The sequence below is a fragment of the Sus scrofa genome, chromosome 12 (assembly GCF_054392235.1).
Source record: "Sus scrofa isolate SSC_HxYL_T2T_F1_AM1 chromosome 12, Sscrofa_HxYL_maternal_Yorkshire_Landrace_v2.0, whole genome shotgun sequence".
Classification (NCBI taxonomy): Eukaryota; Metazoa; Chordata; class Mammalia; order Artiodactyla; family Suidae; genus Sus; species Sus scrofa.
The window spans coordinates 22,818,492-22,840,966 of NC_139394.1; the positions used below are offsets into that span (position 1 = coordinate 22,818,492).

Genomic DNA, 22,475 nt, shown 5'->3' on the forward strand with positions numbered 1-22,475 from the left:
TTAAAGGGTGCCCATTCAGTACAGCAGCTGTCCCCCAACTGTAAGGTGAAAGACTAGCAGTTTGGGACAAAAAATGGGCATAATACCATAGTAGCCAATTGAAATTTTAGTCTGTGCCTAGCTCACCAATTAGAAAACACAGTTAACTGGGTAAAGATTAACTTAATCTCTAGAGTGCATTCCCCTGTACAGTGAGGATTGGGATCTTGGAGCTGATATTTGGAGTGAATGACCCAGCAGGAGGGTGTTGGTAGATGGCAGCCCTCTAACTGAGTAGTTTCAGAGGATTCCTTTCAGTCTAACCAGAGCTATGGAAATGGGAAAGGCTCCACTCTTGTCTCCAATGCTCTGTCTATCCATAAACACCCAGAATTTTATCTCTTTAAATGCCAGCCACTGATTAACAGAATAAGATTACCTAGAAATGAGTGTCAAGACAAGCTTGGTGAATAACCAGGGATAAAAGATGATGTTATCTCTAAAGGTTGCCACTTAGTGACGTGCCCCAATGACTTTATTTAGGTCAGTGTATCTCCACTTTAGCATCCTCCCAAATAGAGCGTATTTTGCCTATGTGTCCTCAGAAAGATGCTTGTAGTAATTGACAGTGACTTTGGTAAAATGTAGACAGGGACTGCTGAGGGCCAAACAGGAGAGCCAGACTGGCAGCGTAGCATGCTCACAGGCAGTACTGAAACTGAGGGGCAGATCTCTGAGTAATGATGGGGCCGTTAGAGGAGTGACCAAAAGACTAACTAAGAGTAGTGGTGAAATGGGGACAATGTTTAAACTTCCCAAAGTACTGTTTTTCATTCTTAGTTCACTGTAAATCTTTTTGATAATAAAGACGTGGCCTGTGGGGTGGGGGGGAGTAGAGGAACTTACCTGGATTTAATCCTCTCCCAGTTGCCGGAACCAGAATGGGGGTTCCTAGTCAAAGCACAAACTGAGCAGCCTCGCTGATGCATTGAAGAAAAAGCCTCCTAATAACAGCCTCAGGAACTTGTGTCAAATCCCAGGCTTTTGTCTTTCATCTCTCTGCTCTTGGGGCTCTGGGTAGTGCCACATCTGGTGGTGGTTTGTGTGAAAGGAAATAATATGTATAATAGTTTCCTGTTTGGTCATTTAAACCTATCCCTGAGCTGGACAGAATTTGACCCGCTTCACTCAATAGCAGTGTCCTGTCACTAATGTGCCTGTTATTTACAACCATCAGTCAGCCAGAGTTGCAGGGCTTTAACCACTAGCCCCAAAGCAGCCCAGGCCCCTTATTCGGACCGTTATTGTTTGCCTTTACACAAATGGTATCGTTAGAGCTTAAACCAGAGGCTGGGTTTTATTCCTTTAGAGCATAGAATTATTTCTTATAAGAAACTCACAGGCTAGTAAGTATGGTCATTATCATCCTCCTCTTCTCATTCATTTTTGAAGCCAGATTTCATTTGAATTTTAAAAACCCTGAGCTTTATAATTTATTGTATAATGATTGGCAAGGAGTTTTAAAAAGGGAAAAAAAAAAAACAAAAAACACAGAACCAAAAACATGCCAATAATAAAATGAAAAATATTTAATACTTTGAAATCTCTTTTTCTGATTTGACTTTGGTCTCTCACCCTGGCCATCCTTGACAGTCTTGCCCTTGAGGTCTAGCTTTCATTTACTGCAGAGGTGGCCAGTTTCCTTCTCTCTGGGTCTGTCCACTTGCAGTCCTGAGTACCTGAGAGACTGGAACGTGTGAGCTTATTTCTGTACACACAGCAAACTCTTAAACTACAGAATGAGCATGGTCAGTTCCTAAATCTGTGTGTATATTGGGGGGGAGGGATTCCATTCCGCAGTCATCCCTTGCTTTTTACTCTGGTCCCTTAAACTGATGTCAGTTTCCTCTTCCTCTGAGACATTAGGAACACATGGATGTTTCACTTTAGGTTGGCTCTCCTGAAATACTTATGATAAAACCAAGGGAAGTGCTTGTAGCATCGCAGCATGTTTGCTCAGGGCAGGGTGAGCGAAACTACGATCCTCAGGCCAGTCGCAGTCAGCAGCCTGCTTGAACAGGGGCTTTTACAGTTTTAAAGGTCAAGGGAAATCCAAAGAATATGGGACAGAGACTGTATGTGTCCCGCAAAATCGAAAATACCAGGGCCCTCTACAGAAAAAGTTGACCTACCCCTAATGTGGGCTAGCATCATGTATTAACATTTAAAGCCTTATATTTAGAGCAGCTGATGTCTCAACTTCTTATTGGTACTGTCTGCTGTACCAAGCTAAGTGGTACTATATTTATTCCAATTTACTATATATGGTTGATTTGATGTGGGCTCTATTTATGCATTCTTCCAGTGGTACTCAAATCTGGCCCAAATCTTAAAATTATCTGGAGCGCTTTAAAAATACTATTGCCTAGGCCCCTACCCCAGAGATCCTGATTTAGTTGATCTGAAGGGGGGCCTGGGCATAGGTGTTTTTTTTTATATGCTCTTTAGATGATTCTAATGTTCAGGCAGGCCTGAGAACCAAAGGTCTATACCACTTAGAGGTCTGTTTGTGGATTGACAATTAGACCATCTTCTTAGGCAGTTTTTGTTCACATTTTTCATTAGAAATATAACAAAGATGCATCATACAAATTGCTCTTTAATTTCAAGACAGAAGTGTTGCTTAGGGAAATTTTAACTGAGACAATTTTGAAATGTGAAGAGCATACGAAACAGATAATGCAGAGCCCAGAAAAATAGAATTTAAAAGATAGGAACCGAAAGGAGCATACTGGAAAAAGAAAAAAAGAAAAAAGAAAAAAAAAAACCACTCAGAATTTCAATACACAAATCACTGAGTAGATTTCTTGCTGTCTGGGTAAGTGTATCTATTTTCAAAAGTGCTATTAACATAAACAGAGCAGTAAATCTGGGGCACCATACTTTTTTTTTTTTTTTTCAAAGTTGTTAAGAAGAATTATATCAGTCTGCAGGTGTCACACGCAGTTACTCAGAATCAGAAAGAAGGCTGATCGGGGGTTAGAGGCTCTCCATCTATCTATCTTTTTGCAACCAACCACGTCCAGGCTGTTTATTTAATACTTCCTCTTGCTAATGAAGGTACTGGTTGGGGATGGGTCGGGCTTTCCCATGTCAGCTTAAGACTGCAAGATTTGAATGTGCCCTGGTGTTGGCTTCACTGACCACAGCAGGTACCCCAGGCAAGAATCTGAGCAGTCCTAACAGGTAACAACCGAGTGTACAGCAGACCTCTGACACTTTGCGTTTCAGTTTAATTCTTTTCCTCTGCATTTATCAATGTGTTCTTTTCCCTCTTCTCGTTTCATCTTTCCAAACCAGCAAGTGCGGAGGCAAGACACATCAAAGCAGAGATGGGAAGTGAAAGAGCTCTCGTTCTGGACAGATTAGCAAGCAATGTGGCAAAACGAAAAAGCTCAATGCCTCAGAAATTCATTGGTAAGAATATAACCCTTTTTCCTGCTGTTGTTAGCAGATAGTTTGAATGAGATAACATTGGATGCTTACTACACAGGCCCTTCCTAGTTTAATCTCTGTTAAAATAAGGTATTTAATTTTCCACTGTACACGTTTATTCTTTGGGATTCATTTTGATAACTAGAGCAACGAGGATAAAATATTTTAACTAAAGAATCTTAACTACTGAAGATGGGAGTATTTGGTATCCAATTTCCTAAATGAAACCGGTGTTAAAAATTCTGTTCCTTCCTCTTTATTCTAAATGACATATGTTGCATGAGAGAGTTTATGCAATTTGCACCAGTAAGATGTTCAAGATAGCATTTTTGTAATCTTTTGTGAGTATATCTTACAAGTTGGTTCCCTTATCATGCTCAAACTTTTTCATGCTCTAAAATGTTTTGCCATATTTTCTTGAATTTGATGGAGAATTGATTTTAAGAGAAAGTGGTTAGGAATATATAGATTTAAATAACAAGGTTTGATTTAATCATTTGTGTTATTGCAGTTAATTTTTATGCCATCGGTTTTCACATTGTCAAAAATGCAGCAAGAATGAGATGGCTGAGAAATAATTGTGTCCATTAAAGGTGTTAGGACTGCCAAATGGCAGAAATATTTTGTTGAACTCTCCCAGATGTTTACATAAATATGCCTATGATATTTAAAATAGATTTGTATTTGTGAAGTAGGTAGCTGAATTAAATGTACTGGTTTTGCTATGAACTGAAAGTCAGTGATATTGAGCAAAAATAGTTATCACACGAAAATAGACCTCCCTCAATACCAATAATATTTTAGAAACCTGTCAGTCTGTTTCTCCAAAGCTACTTGCTGCTGCTGTGGATTTCTTACTTCAATCCTTTTGTGTTTATTCTTTTCAATGGCTTTAACAGATATCAAGTGCCTGCTTGGTGTTTACATCTGGTTAAGTTTTATTCTGGTCTAGGTAATTTTTAAACTCTGGTCTAATTAATTTTTTAATATTATGTGAATTATAGAGATATATTGAAAGAACTCATATATTTCAGAACTACCTAGCTTGGTTTTTATGTTTGTTTATTTTACTTTGATTGGCTGGGAAGTTTTTGTATCCTTTTAGTCACTTGAAGAATAAATTGTGTCGTGGAGTTCCCCAGTGGTGCAACAAGTTAAGGATCCAGTGTTGTCACTGTAGCAGTTTGGGTCACTGCTGTGGCCCAGGTTCAATCCCTGGCCCAGAACTTCCACATGCCACAGGAGTGGCCAAAAAAATAAATAAATAAACTGTTTCAGACTAAAGTTGATGCATTTCAGTTCAGAGAGATCCTCTCCTTCTGACCATCTCCCCTCTCCCTGGGAGAAAGGTCAAGGGACATGTAGTGATTTCCATTGGGGTTTGGGCAGAGGACCAATTGTGATTTCAAGACAGTATCTTCAAATATTGCTCATGTATCCTTTAAGCTTTACTTTTGTGACAAGGTTCTGGCTGGAGTCCAAAGGAAGCTTGGATTGTTATTCTGCGCCATGAGTATGATTTAATTTGGGGGAAGTTTTGACCCTAGAAATGGTTGCAGCTGATGGAGAGGAATGTGGGGAAATGTGGGCAAGAAAAAAAAAAAGTGACTCAATTTCAATCTAGTTATGATCAAGGCATGCTGGTCTAAGAGAACCATATGAGAGAAAGTACCTGGTTCACATGGTTGCCCTAAACCTGTCATTGAGCTAAAACCCTACTTAATATAAGAAAAGTTGCTTTGGTTTTTTCATGAGTTTAAAAACTCATGTTTCGCCTGTGCAAGTTCATTGCCATTTTGCTTATTTCATCCGGGATCCATTCCATTTGTTTGTTGTCACTGTGACCAGAGGATTTTCAGTCCTCTGTTTCCAGACTCAGGAGAGATACTGATCTACAAGGTACTGATTTTTCTCATCTTCTGAACTACCACGTTCTGTCTGAGCTAGAATTAGGAAACCCAGGAGGAGTTAGCTCTTGATTTGAGCTGAGGTAGCAGCTTCAGGACTTCAGGGCCCTGAATGGCTGAAGGACTTTTTTTTTTTTTTTTTTTTTAATTGTGGTATAGTGCAGTAGGGAGAGCACTGGATTAGAAACCAAAAGATCCAGATTCTGATTCCAGCTCAGTCGTTTCTTAGCCGTGTGTTTGGACAAATCACATAAACTTTCTGGGCCTCTGTTTATTCACCTATGAAATGCAGAGACTGAACAGGTGATGAAATGACCAAGAAGGTCCTTCCCAGCTCTATCATCCCATAAGTCTTGGAGATGAATTATAAAAGGCAGCAATTATGAACATCACTTTTTGTTTATAAGTCCATGTGTATAACTTCAGATAACTTTTTTCCTCAGGCTTGTACAGACATGGTGTTTTTATATTATGTACCATATCATATATTCTAGGGGGTTTTTTTAGGAAGATGTCATTGACCTGAAAATCTATAAAATAGCTGCCTTAGTTCAAGATTTATACATTTTACTTAGTGCACTACTACTTGCTCATTTGCTCTTTCATGCATTCATTTATCATGTGAATGGTTATAGTGCTCCTGCCTTATCCATGATCTTCTTGTTCTGGAGCCTTGTTCTAATCTAGCATTACCTTATACCCTAACCTTTTTTCAGAGATTTTTCTCAAATAAAAGAAACCCCTTGGCGGAGTTCCCGCCGTGGCTCAGCGGAAACAAATCTGACTAGGAACCATGAGTTCGTGGGTTCGATCCCTGGCCTTGCTCAGTGGGTTAAGGATCTGGCGTTGCCATGAGCTGTGGTGTAGGTCGCAGACGCGGCTCAGATTCTGTGTTGCTGTGGCTGTGGTGTAGGCCAGCGGCTACAGCCTCGATTAGACCCCTAGCCTGGGAACCTCCAAATGCCGCTGGTGCAGCCCTAAAAAGAAACCCCTTGAAACATTTAACTGAATCAACCTTTTTGATAGAAAATAGTAGTATCAAGGGGAAAATAAAGGAATGTTATGACACTGTGTGGTATATGGGATGAAGTGATACACATCATATGGGGCTAATATCCTCCCTCCTTCTCTTCTCATCTCTCTCCCTATATTTCCTCTCCAAGGCATTTCCTTTTCTTTCCTTCTTTCTTTCTTTCTCTTTCTTTCTTTCTCTCTCTCTTTCTCTCTCTCTCTCTGTTTCTCTCTTTCTTTCCTCCCTCTTTCTTTCTTTCCTTTTCTTTCTTTTTTTTGGCTGCACCTGCAGCATGTGGAAGTTCCCAGGCCAGGGATCAAGTCCAAGCCACAACTGCACCCTAAGCCATAGCTGTGGCAATGCCAAATCCTTAACCCACTGAGCCACAGTGGGAACTCCCAAGGCACCATTTTCTGAAAAGATTCGGCTTCCAGGGAAACGGCAATGCGTAAGGTGTGACGGAAGAATGAGTCATTCCCTTTAATCCTGGCTGACGGTTGCACAGCACTCAGACCAACCTTGGCTTCCCTGACCTCTTGAACTGTGAGGGTAAAGGTGAAATTATACCATCAGGTCAGCCTGTTACTTTCCTAGCAGGCTAGAAATAATCACCAGTAGATAGCATTTTTCATCCATTAGCTATGAACTGAGGAAGAGGGATGGATGGAGTAAGCATAAATGCATTTAGAAACACAAACACCGCCTCTCTGGAAGAGCAAGAGTAAAATTAAGTAGGAGAAAAGCTTAGTAGGAGAAAAATGAAATCATTTTCTCCCTAATTCTCTGAAAAATTTTGTATCACCAAAGACCAAGAAGACTTCTTTAGCACCTAACCCTTTAGGGGTGGGTCCTTCCTCTAAATCTTACTCTCTGGTTACAAACTTGCTTCGCCATACTTCTAACTAGGCCATCTTCAAATACTTGGCTCAAAATAGAGGCCAGATTTCTCTCCTGGAGGGAGGAGGAAAATGACTACATTTCTGCATATTTCTTTTTCTGATTTTTCATTCTTTATCCAAAAACAGATGTGTTATTCCGACCAAAGTGGTTACCATAGCATCTCCCCCTATTTTTTTTTTAATTTCATGTATCACTTTATTAAGGGACGTTTTCATGTTAAAAAGAACATGAAAAAAGCTCTCTCTCACCCCGGTAAACATGTTAGTGAGGTTTTGACACTTCAGCAAACACTGTCGGTTCTCCCTGTGCAGTAACTAATGAGAAAGTGTCTGCTTTGGTTAACAGAGTGACAGGAAGCAGTTTTTATACCTGTTTCTAAAAGCAAAAAGTATCTTCTCCAACTCCTTCCTCAAGGCCCAGAATCCCTAAAGGCATAGGACTTTGGAGCTTGAAGGGATGTCAGGAACCACCCAGCCTAGTTCTTTTACTAAGGAGGGAAGGGGGGTGGGAAAGATGGAGAGACGCAGCTAGTAGGTGACAGAGCAGGGCCAGAACCTGGGCCTTTCAAGTGCTGCAGTCCAAGGCCTTCCTTCCCCGGAAAGTCACCCAGAGCAGTGCATATCCTGTGTTGCTACACAGGGCCTTCGGAAAGGGAGGAGTCGAGTCTTTGAAAGCTGGTAGAAGAAAAATCCTTGAAGAAGGGCAGCCATTCTCTCTTAAGGGTGTGTTTTCTGGAAGAACGACCTGTGGTGACTCCATCAGGAGAGATGACGACCAAATAGCACTTCATGCTGTCTCACGGAGGACAGAGGCTGCTGCAGCCACAAAAACGTGGTCTCTAGCTCAGTTTTCCTCACCCCCACCCCCACAGCCCGCTCTGTTCTCTCTCCTCCTTCCCGCTTGTTGTTCTGTGGCTTCCTACCCTTTGCTTTTCTCCTCCTGGAAGAGGTGTTAGCCACTGTAGTCTCAGTGAGACTGAGAGCAGAGCCATCATCCCCATCAGATATTCCACTTACCCTACTTACCTGCCCTTTTTCGGGGAGGATCTGTGCTTGGGGTGAAAGTCAGTGATGCTACGCCTGGGGAGGTGGACAAAGGTATCAGCAGGTGTAGTCAAGTGACCTGAAGGAACTAAAGAAAGAAAACCCGGATATTTCACATTACCCTGTCAGGGTGGCTGTAACATGAGAATTGTGCTATTTTTCTAATATTCAAATCTATTTTCCCCGTCTTCAAAAAAAAAAAAAAATCTCTCAATGGTTCCCCATCAGGATAAAATCCAACCACCCAAGCATTCTGAACCCTTCACAATCTGTTGTTAAGTTATCTTTCCTACATGTATCATTTCAGCCAACTTATCTTTTCATTCAGCCATAATGAACACTCCCACTTGTGTGTAATCATTGTTTCCGTGCTCACTGTCTGGACCGCCCTCCGTCCCATCTGCTCTGATACCTCCACGTGGTCTGCATTCCCAAACTCCCCGTGTTCTCTCTCCTCTCTCTCTGCACTCAAGGTGAGTTTCAAAGTCTGCTTTTTGTGATATTTGAAATTGCCTCCACCACCTCAGATTACAAGGACTTCCGAGGAAAGAAGAGATTAATATTTGTCCCATGTTATGTGGCATCTATGAGACATGGTCTGTATTTTTCTCTCTCCATTCCCTTGGCTCCTCTTTACTTCCTTGCACTACACGGTATTAAAGATACTGATTTAGGAGTTCCTGTCATGGTGCAGCGGAAACGACTCTGACTAGGAACCATGAGGTTGCGGGTTCAATCCCTGGCCTCGCTCAGGGGGTTAAGGATCTGGTGTTGCTGTGAGCTGTGGTGTACGTCGCAGATGCGGCTTGGATCTGGCATTGCTGTGGCTGTGGCGGAGGGTGGCAGCTGTAGCTCCGACTCGACCCTTAGCCTGGGTACCCTCCATATGCTGCGAGTGTGGCCCTAAAAAGACAAAAAGACCGAAAAAAAAAAAAAGATACTGATTTGTAATGAAATTGCATAAATGCTGCATCTTCTATTGGATTGCAATTAAGTTTGTATTCTTCAAAGCACCTAACATGGTATGAGGCTAATAATAATAATAATAATAATAATAAATAATAGATCTACCACCAATTGAGTGCTTACATGTGCCAGGAACTCTGTTAAGCACTTTATGGACATCACAACTCACATCACATCATAGCTGTTTCTTGAATGCATGGTACTAGTCCATATGGAACAATGCATAGTTGTTTTTCTACTGCTTATTGGAACCATCCCAGCAGAGAATCTGAAGTCATTGCTAGTGGTGGGACTGTGCAGCCATGGACAGGGTAGCAGCCAGGAAACACTAGTTGATGCTCAAACACATACCAAGGTCATGGGCCCTTGGATCACATCCTGGTTCTCCATTTACCAACCTTGGCAGGTTTGTGCTTATGTTCTTCATCGACTAGGAGATGATAATTCATCTTAAGTAAAAGGAGACAGTGTGCTAAGTACCTAGGACAGCACTGAGTCTATCGTAGGGACTCAGTCAATAGTAGCTCTTCTTAGTATTATACGTAAGGCACAGCGCTGAGTACCATGAGGTACAGAAGTAAGCAGATTAGAGTGGCGAATCTTGTCCCTCCATCCGAAGGCAGAAAAGTCTGAATCCACATGCTCGGGTCCCTTTTTGCTCTAGGCTACGATTCTGTACTTTCAAGTTGGCCCTTCGAAACCAACATCCGTATGCCCTCACCACACTGCAGCAGTTCAGGTCAGGCAGTTGCTCCCTTTGGAGTTACCAAAGCCTGGATAGTAGGGATTGACACCTTTCCAAGGAATGACAGGTCGGGCATGGCCCAACCGGGGCAGCCTTGGTTTCTAAACTTAGCACTTGCTGTTGCCATTAGTGTTTTCACTGGAAGAAAACCTCTAATTCAGCCCGAAGCTGCTCTCATTAATCATTCAAAGGTGTGGTACGATTTTGACTAGAACCTGGACTAGAGGCTCCGTGCAGGTTTGGGAGCAGTTACACTCTTGTGGTTTGACTAACCTTTTTTATGAGTGTGTTACTAAAGAAACGTGAGCTGTTGGCTTTTCAATTACTGTAGCTCACCCCTTCTGAGTTTCATACACATTGAGTCATCGTGTCTACAGGTGACTGATAATCATCTGCACTACTCAAGTTACCGTAACTCAGAGATGAGGGGATCTGATGAGTGCAGGGTACGTGCACGTGAAGATCTGAGGCTCTCCCATCTCCTTCACAATGAACAATGGTCTGCGTTAACCACAGAACTCAGTCACTGATTTCCCCTCATCCAGGGCTTGATTTTCCTCTTGCTGTTTTTGCCTCTTACAACCTGAGCACTCAGCTGTTTTCTGACATGTGCTGCAGGTGGTGTAGATGGTGAAATCGTAGGCCTCGTTAAGTCAAACAAACTCTTGGGGCAAAAAAAAAAAAAAAAAAAAAGGATCAAAGCGGAGGTTGTGATGTGCCTGCCTCATCCTGGAAACCTTCTGGAGCTTCTCTCTTAGGTGAAAAGATTCCCGGAGACCCCTGGGATTTGGGTAGTGGAGTAGCGCTAGCCACACTGGAAAATTCTCAGTAGCCTTGAAAAGGCCGGGAAACCAAAGGCCATCATTTCTGGGTCACTTTGAGGGGAATGAATAGTTGTGTCTTTGGCCACCTTTCAGGTCCCCTGTCTCATTCTTCCAAACAGCTCCGATCAAAGACATAGCCAACCTGGCAGTCGAAAAGAACCACTGCCTCCCTTGGCAAAGGTCTGTGTTTTTGTTCCTTTTTGATGAGTTGCCAAGGCCCAGTGATTTTCTTTGCATAGTTTTTCCTCTCAGGTATTTGTCTGGAAACTGTCAGGTTGGCCTTCAGGTAGTGGGGATGTCGGACAAACCCATCTGATTAGACCAAATCTTTTAGCTGCTCTTTCTGCCTCTGATTGCTTGGTGGTTCTGGTCCACCTTACACATGGCTGTTACGTTAATATCCTGAAAATAACATTTTGACCAAAGCCTGTCTTGCTCAGGGGCATGTAGAGGTTTGCCGTTCGTCCTACGGTTGGTCATTTAGAAGGCCTATCATGTGGGCCCACTGTGTCATCTTTTTTCAATATGTCCCCAAATGTCGGAGGCAGAGTGCCAGGAGGCTCACAGGGCATTTGAAAACCTTGATGCCCATGGCCAAGAAAGTTATTTTCTTTTTAGTTCTCTTTCAGTCTTCCCTGTTACACCAAGGAGAAAGATCTAGAATTAACTAGATGCTAGTTATTGTCAACGCTAATTGCACACTCAGTAATCTCTATTTTTAGCAAAGAGAGGGCATCTTTGTCTCCGGGTGCTTACAGTATCTGATCAAAATTTAATAAATTGCTGTCTCGTTGTCTTTATTTTTCATAATTACCTTCTGTTTGCAGCAGGTGATTCTGGTTTTCCGTTTATGTTCGTGATATAAAGTTTCCTTAAAAAACAAATTTCTCGGCCCTAAAAAGACCAGAAAAAAAAAAGCGAAAAAAGAAAAAAAAAACTAATTTCTTTTAGCAAAAAAGGAAAGAAAGAGAAGCAAGCTGATTCAAAGTTTAAAAAAAAAAAAAACAAACCCTAGCATTTACCATGTGCTCTCTCTGTGCCAGGCACTGTTCTAAGCACTTGCCAGCTGAGGTAAATCATAATTATTAGCCCTGTTTGACATGAGTACAGCCAGAGACAGGTCAAGTAACCTGCCCAAGGTCACATAACTAGTAATGATGAGGCTCCATCAAACCCACTCTGCCCTGGGGTGTGAATACTGCAGAATGTGGAGGAACAGGCGACCTTCGAGAAATGCTTTAGTCCATACTTTTTGACATGGCTACAGTCAGACTCTATTACTCCTCCCTGCTCATGGCCTGGAAGGTCCCACTTCTCTGTCTCCATTCGTGCAAAACCCTCAACCAGGTTCTCTCTCGGCCTCTCTGAAAATCTAAATCCTACCAGTTCATCAAGACCCTTCTCAGAATTTCGCTTGTCCAGGAATGCTGTCCCTTCCCCAGGTACTGCTGAGTTTTCTGCATTCCCTTAACACTTAAATATACCGAAGCACCCTGCTCTTGCCTTATAATTCTTTTTACAGGAAGACATGCTACACATCTCCCTGTTGAATGTCTCAGATATGGCATTTAGCACAAAATAAAATAAAATAAAATAAAAAGCCACGCAGCCCTTTCACAACCCTTAACATTTATTTTTCTCCAATTCCATCCATCCAAGTCTTATTTCTCTCCCCCTAGGTTGGGGACACCTCAGCAGAAACGAGTTCTTCCAGTCCCTTTTGTCCTCTTGCGTTTTTTTCCTCCCCAGCCCCTTTCATGTGTGGCAGGGACAAGTTTTGGAAGCACAGCATGCCTAGGAAATGTCAGAGAAAAGAGGAGGTGGTTCAGCAGATCTCTCAGAACCCAGTGTCTCCGAGATAAAAAAGCATCAGCAGTACTCGTAGCCGCCCTTCCAGCCCTTGACACACCTGCCCTGTTTTCTCTGCCTCCACCAGCCACTCCCCATGGAGCACACATCTGCCATCACTGCAGACCCCGCTCCTGCCTTCCCTGTGGCCAGAGAGCCTCTGTTTTCTAACACACAACACCCACACGCCCTGAAGGTGGCTAAACTCTGTTTTCAAAATTTCTCAGCAGTTTGACATGAGAAGTAGGAGAGGGTGACCACAAATAAATTTTTCAGTTAAGTGTGAGGTAAGTCCTAATGATCACGTATGTATCAATGATACATCTTTTCAAGCAAGGGAAGAAGAAGAACACACTTTCTAAAGAAGACAAAGGTCCTCGTGATCTTTCCTCCAGAAAGCCTCTCTCTCTATGTATGAAGCTCTTTTACTTCAATCTGCCAGTCTGATGACGGATGTGTTTGGGGACTTGGAGTTTGGGGGCTATTTTTTCTGCCTCTGCAGCTTTTTAAATAACATCCCCACTTTTTGCAGCACTTCCGGCCCCCTGGCTCCCTAGTGTTACAAGCAGAAAAGCACAAGCAAACCAGGAGTTCGGGAATTGACTGTGGGCTAAGAATGCATGGGCAGTGGTAGCGCAGAGGCCCCATGCTCCTGAGCACCAGCAGCTCCCTCGCCCCCTCTTAAGCCCTCTCCCCCTGTTCCCTTGCACCTTTTCTCCAAAGTGCCCCTCTGACCTGAGCAGTGGAAACAACTCACATTGCAGCCTCCACTTAATGACATCTCTGACGCCCCCTTTCGCCTGCTGGCTTAAGTTATGTTGACTGTCCACACATGTGCCATCTGCCACTGTCCCCTGAGACTTCAGTGCCATGTGGGACGGTTCTGCCCGGGTTGAGGGTCCTTCTTCCCCTTTCAAGGACTCCAGAAAATAATTTTACGAACTCTCTGCCTGTGTGTCGTTCCTCCTGTCACTCTTCCTTTTCCCTTGTTCCAGGTGAGAAGCGCCACTGCTTTGACGTCAGCTATAACCCCAGCTACATGTACGAGAAAGAGAACGAGATGATTCAGACCCGGATGATGGACCAGGCCATCAATAACGCCATCAGCTATCTCGGTGCTGAAGCCCTGCGCCCCTTGGTCCAGACACCACCTGCTCCCACCTCGGAGATGGTCCCCGTTATCAGCAGCATGTATCCCATAGCCCTCACCCGAGCTGAGATGCCGAACGGTGCCCCCCAGGACCTGGAAAAGAAGAACGTCCACCTGCCAGAGAAGAACCTGCCTTCTGAAAGAGGCCTCTCCCCCAACAACAGTGGCCACGACTCCACGGACACTGACAGCAACCACGAGGAGCGCCAGAATCACATCTACCAGCAAAATCACATGGTCCCTCCCCGGGCCCGCAATGGGATGCCGCTTCTGAAGGAGGTCCCCCGCTCTTATGAACTCCTCAAGCCCCCGCCCATCTGCCCGAGGGACTCCATCAAAGTGATCAACAAAGAAGGGGAGGTGATGGACGTGTACCGCTGTGACCACTGTCGCGTCCTCTTCCTGGATTACGTGATGTTCACCATTCACATGGGCTGCCACGGCTTCCGTGACCCCTTTGAGTGTAACATGTGTGGATATCGAAGCCACGATCGCTATGAGTTCTCCTCGCACATAGCCAGAGGAGAACACAGAGCCATGATGAAGTGAACATCTGGCCCGGAGACGCTTGGCACCTGCGCACTCAACATCATTTTTGAAGGCCGATATATAATGTCCTCGCCGAACAACCTGCGCTCAAAACAAACTCAGTTCCAAACCCCTTTCTACACCATTTTTAGTGTCCAAAGGATCACGTTCACGTGGGCAGCAGAGAAACGCTGTCCCCATTTAGAAACTGTTTGCAGAGACATCGTGTTCCTAGTTTGGGGAACCCTTTGTCTTCCCCCCAGGAACTTGAATTTTATGATATTTAAAAGCCAGCGACGTATGTGGTCATCATCTTTTGCAGCAGTAGAACAGGCATTCCTTGGAGCTTGTTGCCAACTGGAAGCATCCCCTGGTTGTGCTGCATGAGACCCTTTTTCTGAGATACATCAACCACATGTGGAAAAGCATCAGCCACATGTGGAAAAGCCTCTTAGTCACATGCCCAGGGCCACAGAGAAGAAAAGCCCACCAGCTGACTGACATTGCTGGGAAGCCTTGGCCTTCTGCACTTCACATAAGGCTGAAGGGTTAGGACATAACCCCCACCACCCCAGATCATAGTCCAAGGGTAAGGAAAAGAACAGCCAAAAATTGCATTATGAATAACTGAAGCCCCTAGTCTCTGAGCATCAGACCCACTTATCACACGAGAAGAAAAAAACAAGCTATCTGATGATACTTCTGCTTCTACTCTTTATCTACCCGTCTCCACTTAAAAGCTGCTTTGGGTTAAACCATTCCTGTATAGAAGCAACTCTACATCAGAAGAACCAATGGTTTAAATATAGACCATCATTGGACCTGCAGGAGGTTGTCCACTGTGGGTATGGCATCCATTTCCTCCCATCAAGACTGGCAGGCTGGGTGTTCCCGTGGTGGTGGCATGGCGGTAATGAACCCAACTAGCATCCGTGAGGACACGGGTTCGATCCCTGGCCTCACTCAGTGGGTTAAGGATCACGGCATTGCCGTGAGCTGTGGTGTAGGTTGCAGACGCAGCTCGGATCCTGCATTGCTGTGGCTCTGGCATAGGCCGGCGGCTACAGCTCTGATTTGACCCCTAGCCTGGGAACCTCCATGTGCCACGGCTGTGACCCTAAAAACACAAAAAGAAAAGACTGGCAGGCTTGGTTCCAAGGGGGAAAAGGTTTAGCAGAACCACCAGGGGATTGGGGGGGGGGGAACAACCACCCACAAAGTGTTCCATCTTCTTCACGGAGAAGTGGCGTCCAAACCCAAAGCAAACTTGCCAATGATTTTTTTGACCAAAAACGACCAAAGGATCCAAAACGTATGACGTAGTCTCCCCCTCCCTGCAGGAAAGGCATCAGGGATGGACACCCTGATCAAAGCTGAGCTTCAGGATGGGGTGGGGAGGGGACCACCTCTGCTGGCAGGTGCTCCCTGATCAGGCCCGTTGGGTCCTCCCCACCCCCGTTTTCAGTGGCGCTGTTGCAGTCCACAAAGGTTTCTGAAAATCCGATCTTGGTTCTGCAGGCTCCTCAGTCATCTTTATCATTAAGTATGGAGGACAGGCTATCAAGGAAGAGGGCTGTGATCATTGTGACATTAGCTCTGGAACAGGGGTCACAAAATCTGTTTACTAATTCCACATTTGGCACTAATGAGCGGGACGACTTTGGCAAATCACTTAACTCTCAAAACTACTTTTTCTCGACCGTAGGATTAGGACTTGGATTTCTGTGTTCTAAGGTCCTTCCCAGCTTTAAACTGATGTGATCATGCAGTAACCGCAGTATATTTTTTTTAAACCTCTTAACGTATGGGTACTAAGAGTATTATGTGAATATACGTTTCACATTTCTTTGGTGTGAAAATGGTAGCATTGTTAAGTTTTTCCTGTAACCACTGAGTTGTGAGTGTGAAGGGGATGATGGGGAAGAACAAAACACAGGAAGGTATTTTGATCTTGCCCCAAAGTGTACATACAAACTGGCACCTGCAGCTGCTTGCCAAAGCCCTTTTTTTTTTTTTTTTTTTTTTTTTTGTCCTTTTTAAGAACTTGTGTTAGGGAAAATGACTTCTGCTTCCAGGGACAACTTGATGGAGCCTATTTACAAACTAAAGAGTCAGAGTCAGCTGTGTGAACAGTTCTACCGGAGCCAAGAATCCCACATTCCCGGTAGATCAGCGTTTTATGTATTTGCCTTGATATTTCGAAAGGGCTTATGCATGAGGCTCCAACTCAACTCGTTTATGTGCTGCCAGTAATTAAAATGTTCCACCTCAGACTGCACAAATGGCTTATCCTTCTTTGTAGCGTGGCGTCTGTCTCAGGAAAAAAAAAAAAAAAAAAAAAAGATTTTGTGAAATTCCATGGCAACAGTCCCAACATGTTTGAGATTGCAGCTAAAAGACTCCACACACGTCTTCCGGCGTGGTGGTGTCTTCAGTCCCTCACTGTACGTCCGTAATCCTAGACTCCAGCCTCCACCAGCTTGTTTGTGCCCGTTGTGGCAAGGGAGCTGTCTCATCGAGTCTTGAAATATCACACATCCCGTTGACTCTTCAGGGGACGAGAGAAAGAGAACTTGGACGCGAGGATCAGCAGGAAAGGCAGGGAAAGGGAGCTTTGGCACCAGGCTGGTGGGAAGACAGCAGCTTCTATACCTGAAGTCAGTGGAACTAAAGCCCATCCCACCACCATGGGGACTCTGTAGACGTGACCTTCATTTTCTGTGACTAATGGATTTTCCGAGTGACTTCCATTCTTCTGAGGTCAGTTTTCCGAGTGGGGTGAGCCCTCACCCAGGCTGCTCTTTCACTGTAGCGTGCCGAGCCTAAGTGGAGACACATCAAGTCCAGAGAGAACGGCTCTGTGGAAACTCCGCCCACTTAGGTCTCGAAGGTGAACCAGGTGGTGTGTAGGGGTTACCACCACACAGGTAACCACTTGCCGCTGCAGGCACGCCTTGGTCTCCCGACTGCCTCCCCCGCTGGGCGTGGGAAGAAGGTGAAGGAGAACCTTAGCAAGAAGCTTAGCGAGGAGGGCCGGGCACGTCTCACATCTGACCCCGCTGGACGGTCAGCGCCCGTGGCAGCTTCACGTTTCCATTCTCAGCCAGAGTCCCTGTGAACGTGAGCCTCGTAGGCCTTCCCAGCAACCCTCTTATGAGCCAGGCTTCCCATCCCACACCCAGGAGGCAGAAATCTGAGGAACAGCCGAACCCCTGAAAGATTCCCTTAGAGCCAAGGTGGCAGGATTGGGGTGAGGACGGCACAGGACAAGAGGTGGCTCCCCACATCATCCTCAGCGCCGCCCGAAGCGTTGCCTAGGTGTCCCTCCTGGCGGAGGACAAAGAGAAGTCTCCCGCATGACCTTCCACCACCAGCAGCAGGGGAAGAAAAAAAGACATGAATCTACCAGTTTTTCCATTCCTTAAGTCATTCTCCCAAAAAGATATGAGCCTTGACACAGAGCAGCTAGCAAATCGTACGCTCTGTTACCCATTCTGAGCTGTTCCAGACTCCGCTTCTGACTTTGTCAGTGACAAAATATCTCCCCTTTCAAATGCAGGGCTTAACATTTGGCCAGGCCCAGATGCAAAAATGACCCCAAATTTCTTTTGCAAAGAGAAATGTTTAAAAACACAACATTCTACTCAGTTGAAACACTGTGTTCATTACAAATCTCAGGTCAACCTAAAGTTTTTTCCAAGTGGTCTCTGCACCGCTGTTCTTACTCTCCTCTCCTGCTTTTTTTCCCTGTTAAATGTAAGGTTAGAAGGTTTTCAGGGGAAAAAAGCAGTGCTTTTGATGTATGTATAGATAGATACACACACATCCCAGGACAAGTGGTGAGACTGCAATGGAAGTGTTAAATGTTTAGTATTTAGAGTCCTAGTTTTAACCTGTACCCTGCTGAGAGCAGCTGTGTTGGTCTCTAGCGGACTTTTGGAAGCCCCAGGACGCCAAGATTTGAGTCCTCAGAGTGCCCGGGCATTTCACAAAAACTCAGAATTGGGAGTTGTGAGCTCAAGAAAAGAAAACAGGGTGGCTGGGCGGCGAGATCCTGCTGTATGGCACAGAGAACTCTATCTAATCACTTGTGAGAAAAAGAATGTATATATATGTGTGTGTGTGTGTGTGTGTTTCTATATAGCTGGGTCCCTTTGCTATACGGCAGAAATGGACAGAACATTGTAAATCAACTGTAATAAAACAAAACAAACAAACAAACAAAAAGAAAACAGAGTGATGACAGTTTTGTCCTGGAAAACAGAATCAGGCTGTGCAGAAGAGACAAGTTACTGAGTGATCTGTCTCATCATATAAAGAATTAGGAGCTCTTTTTATTCTCAAACAGAAAGTATAGTTCAGAGAATCACTATAGGCAGAGTTCAGAAAAGCAGAATGATTTGGGATTTAAGTGCCTGCAAAGAGGGAAATTTTGACCTGAAACCAAATGCTCAACCTAAGCCCTGCAGAGGAAAGGATTCTGTTCTCTCTAAGCCTAAACGGACTGAGCAGTTCTAAGAATGATCAGTGAACCTGGGGCTGGAGACTGGGACGGAGGAGCCTGGAAGAGAGGTACGGGCTTTCAACTTTTGTGAGCTTATAGCCCAAGACTGTGCCTCTGTTTACCCAAGCTGTGTATAGCCTGTACCACGCCGGGCCATCAACGTGAGAAAAGGGTCTTTGCACTTTGATGAAGCAGAATGCAAGTTTCCTCTGAATATGACAAGAGTGACTGTTTTATCCACTGATACCGAGTTGTTATTTGAAACTACAATGTGTTTTGATTTTTAAACTGTTAAGGGCATCACAGTATCTACCTCCCAAGGTGGTTGTGAGGTTTTCTGTAGTTGGGGGTAATAACATTACTTTGTTTGGAGGGGTGGGGAAGGGGGCAATTTTGTTGCAAATTTTCCACTATGTGTACTGTGTCTGGAGTTAAAACTATGGAAAATATTCAAAGGCCGTACTAGGACCATAAGAGTGCTTCGCTTGCCAGTGGAACTAATCTCTAACACAGAGTTTCCCTCGTGTTGCTTTAATGCCTAAGAGTCAAGACTCTGCTAACCCTTAGCACCCAGGTGTGTGAACCACACGGCTCAGACACCTCATGGCTTTGCAGCCAGGGAGGGAGCCTAGCTTTTTGCTCCCTCGCTGTCTTATGAGCCCTCAACCATGGAGTCTCCAAGCAATTTAGAGTTTCTTCGAGGGGTCCTCACTGTCCATCTTTCCCTCAGCCCCACTCTAAGAAGCCTGGAGGGCGGTCCCAGGATCCCACCCCGCTTCTCGCAAGCCCATGCCGTGTGTCTCTGGGGCCTGCTTCGTATTCTGAATGTAGGTGCGACTCTGCTTCTTCCTCTCCTAAAATGGGGCAGCCTTAAAGAATGACTGATCCCACTGCCAGGGTGACTCACTTATACAAGGACTTTTCCAGGTTAGCAGACAAGGACCTTTCTGGTGGGCCTGCTTTTGTGGGTTCACAGAAACCAAATTACTGTGGGTTGCAAAGAATTAGCAGGTCATTTGAAAAGCAGACATCCCTTCACCCAGACTGTGGTTTTGCATGCTCAAGTTCTCAGTCTGTGAGCTTTGGTGAGGGATCATTTTGGCTACTGGAAAAACCATAGCTTATTTTTAATTTCTGGTTGCCAAAGCCACCACACGTGTGGTCTGTGGATGACCCTTGTCTGTAGAAGGACGGGGTGGGGGCGGGGGCAGAGAAGGGAACGTGGTCTGGGGCTCAGGGTGGCCTTCCCACCAGGAGTGAGGGAGGGAGACCTTGCCGAGTGGTTTTGACACAGCCTGTGCACACAGCCCTCTCGTCTGGGTTTCTCAGAAATGCCCTCCCTGCCCAGCAATGACCTTCCCTCTTGACTCTCGAATTTTACCTGGAGCCCAACCCTTTGGAGCAGTGGAGCACCCTACCCCTCTGTAGAGACTGCGTAAAGAATTAGCTTCTGAAATGTAGCCACGCTAACCTTGCCAGAACTGTAACGAGAGCATTCCTGCATCAAAAACAACCCTGCTGTTAGTTTTTCAAAGTTTATCGTGTTTGATTTTTTTACACTGAAAAATAAAAAAATACTGATGTGTTTAAAATTAGTCACTGTGCCTGCCTATCATTTGTAGCGGCTGCTGTCAGAAAATGGAAGGTTTTAACTCTCTCCTAAGAAGAGCTTTTTTTTTCCCCCACACTCATGGCATATGGAAGCTCCCAGGCCAGGAATCAAACCCGTGTCACAGCACTGACCCAAACAGTGACAATGCCCAGATCCTCAAACCGCTGCACCACAAGAGAATTCTGGAATATTTTCTAATTTAGCCCCTCTGGTTAAAGTTCGGCTATCTAGATAAACAGAATTATCATTGAAATAAAACATCTTGCCTTGCTGAACCTGCCATGGGTATCCTGTTGCTGGCCACCATGTCCCCGTGGTGGGGCTCTGGTTTCCCTGGCCCTCGGTTCACTAAGGGAACCCGAGGAGCCCAGAGCCTGGACTTGACAAGCTCAACTAAGCCACTGCCCCGCAACCCACCCTCCCTCCCAGAAAGGATCCTTCCTACAAGATAGGCAGGTCTTGATTTTTCCCATCTCTGGGGTCTCAGAAATATCCACACGGGGCAGCTCAACTTGCAGTTGAACTCAGCCACCCTGAAATGCGTCCGTCAATACCTGGAGACCCAAGCCTCAGGTGCTGGGGGAAACTCCTAGGAGAAGGGCCAGTGGCTCAAACAGCTCTTTTCTTGTCCTAATATCCTCTGATCTGTCTGAGAAAAGGTCAGGAAAGCGTCTGAGAGGTGGTTTGGGCTTCTGCTCAGTCTTATCCGGAACACCTTTCCTTTCCCCTCCTCTGCGGTTTAGGAAGCTCGGGATTAGCTAACAGGAGGCCAGTGTGGTGGTGGCTTTTGCTGGCCCTGTGCTCAGCACCCTCTCGCTCCCTTCAGCGCCACTGTTGAGAGGATTTTCCAGTCTCTACACGAAGCGCAGGAGGCAAGGAACAGCACTGGGAATCGGAACATGAAATACAGTCAAAAATGACCCCTCGGTTGCTGACATTCAGGCTTGGAGAGGTGGGGACGTGCCCTGCCACATCCTCACTCCCTTCCCAAAGCAGAAGCAGCCCAGGGAGAACAGAGGGGGGCCCGGGAGAGAGCCCACAGCTGGCTGGCACTGGGGTTGGGGCTGAATGGCTTTCCTTCTTGCCTGAGCAGTTTCCTTTATCATTCTCGGGAACTCCGTTGATGCTTTAGAGGGCGGTGGGCCCGGCTGTGGCGGCCACCCCACACCTGCACCCTCCTCCTCCCCCCTCCCTCCATACAACCAGGCCCTTCACTGCTGCGGTGCAAACCTCCACCTGCAGGCAACTGCCACCCGGCAGGCAGGCAGGCGAGCAGGCAGGGGGACCAGGACCTAGCTCCCTTCCCTCCCTCCCATCCCCTGGAATCCAGAGGCCAAGGAAGAGTTGGGGAGGGGACGGTGACAGTTCTGGGAAGGCCAAGAACACTGAGGGAGGGTGGAGGAGCTCCTGTGGCCAGGACACAAGGTCTGGCACCCGAGCATTCCCAGGCAGACAGTTGTTTGCATAAAAGCCAAAAGCCACTGCACCTGGGGTGGGGAGGCCCTCTGGGGAGGTGCTCCCTGGCTTGGGGGAGAGGGGGGAAGGAAGGTGTCATGGAAAGTCCCTGAAGGACACGGGGTGTTGAATTTGTTGCGGTTTTGTTTTTAACTCCGTCCTGACCTGTGAAGTAGGCAGCTGCCTCCCTTCCCCCCAAAATAACAGACCTTCCCCCAGAATAACACGAGCACACCCAAGGAAGGAGCCTTCAGTGGAAAGAATGGAGGTTAGAGGGCCTGCGGGTGATGTAAATTGCCCCTCCCTTTCCCCAGGACTGAGGGGGCAGGAAGCCCCAGAGCAGCCTTTTCCCATCACCTCTCCTTCCCCCACAAACCCCCCAGGCCCCCCAGAAGAGCCGCCTAGTCAAATAAACCACAGCCCTGGGGGCAGCTGGGGGATGGGAACTAGGGGGGCAGATGCTGCCTCCTCCTCCAGGCTGTCCTCCCAGGGCTCCATCCCCATGCA

At 45.7% G+C, this 22,475-nt stretch overlaps 1 protein-coding gene across 3 annotated transcripts in view; it reads left to right on the forward strand.

Moving 5' to 3' along the window:
• Positions 1–20,496, forward strand: part of IKZF3 (IKAROS family zinc finger 3) — a 96,241-nt gene extending 75,745 nt beyond the window's left edge. Inside the window, exons 1-3 of one of the 3 annotated variants that reach the window (XM_013979701.3) lie at positions 2,988–3,225; positions 3,340–3,456; positions 13,715–20,496. In XM_013979701.3, coding sequence (XP_013835155.1) covers positions 3,372–3,456; positions 13,715–14,418 — 789 coding nt within the window. In that variant the 5' untranslated portion in view covers positions 2,988–3,225; positions 3,340–3,371 and the 3' untranslated portion in view covers positions 14,419–20,496. Of the gene's footprint in view, positions 1–2,987; positions 3,226–3,339; positions 3,457–13,714 lie in introns of those variants that run through there. The other 2 variants (XM_013979703.3, XM_005653923.4) reach the window with 2 other exon arrangements.
• The last annotated feature ends 1,979 nt before the right edge of the window (positions 20,497–22,475 follow it).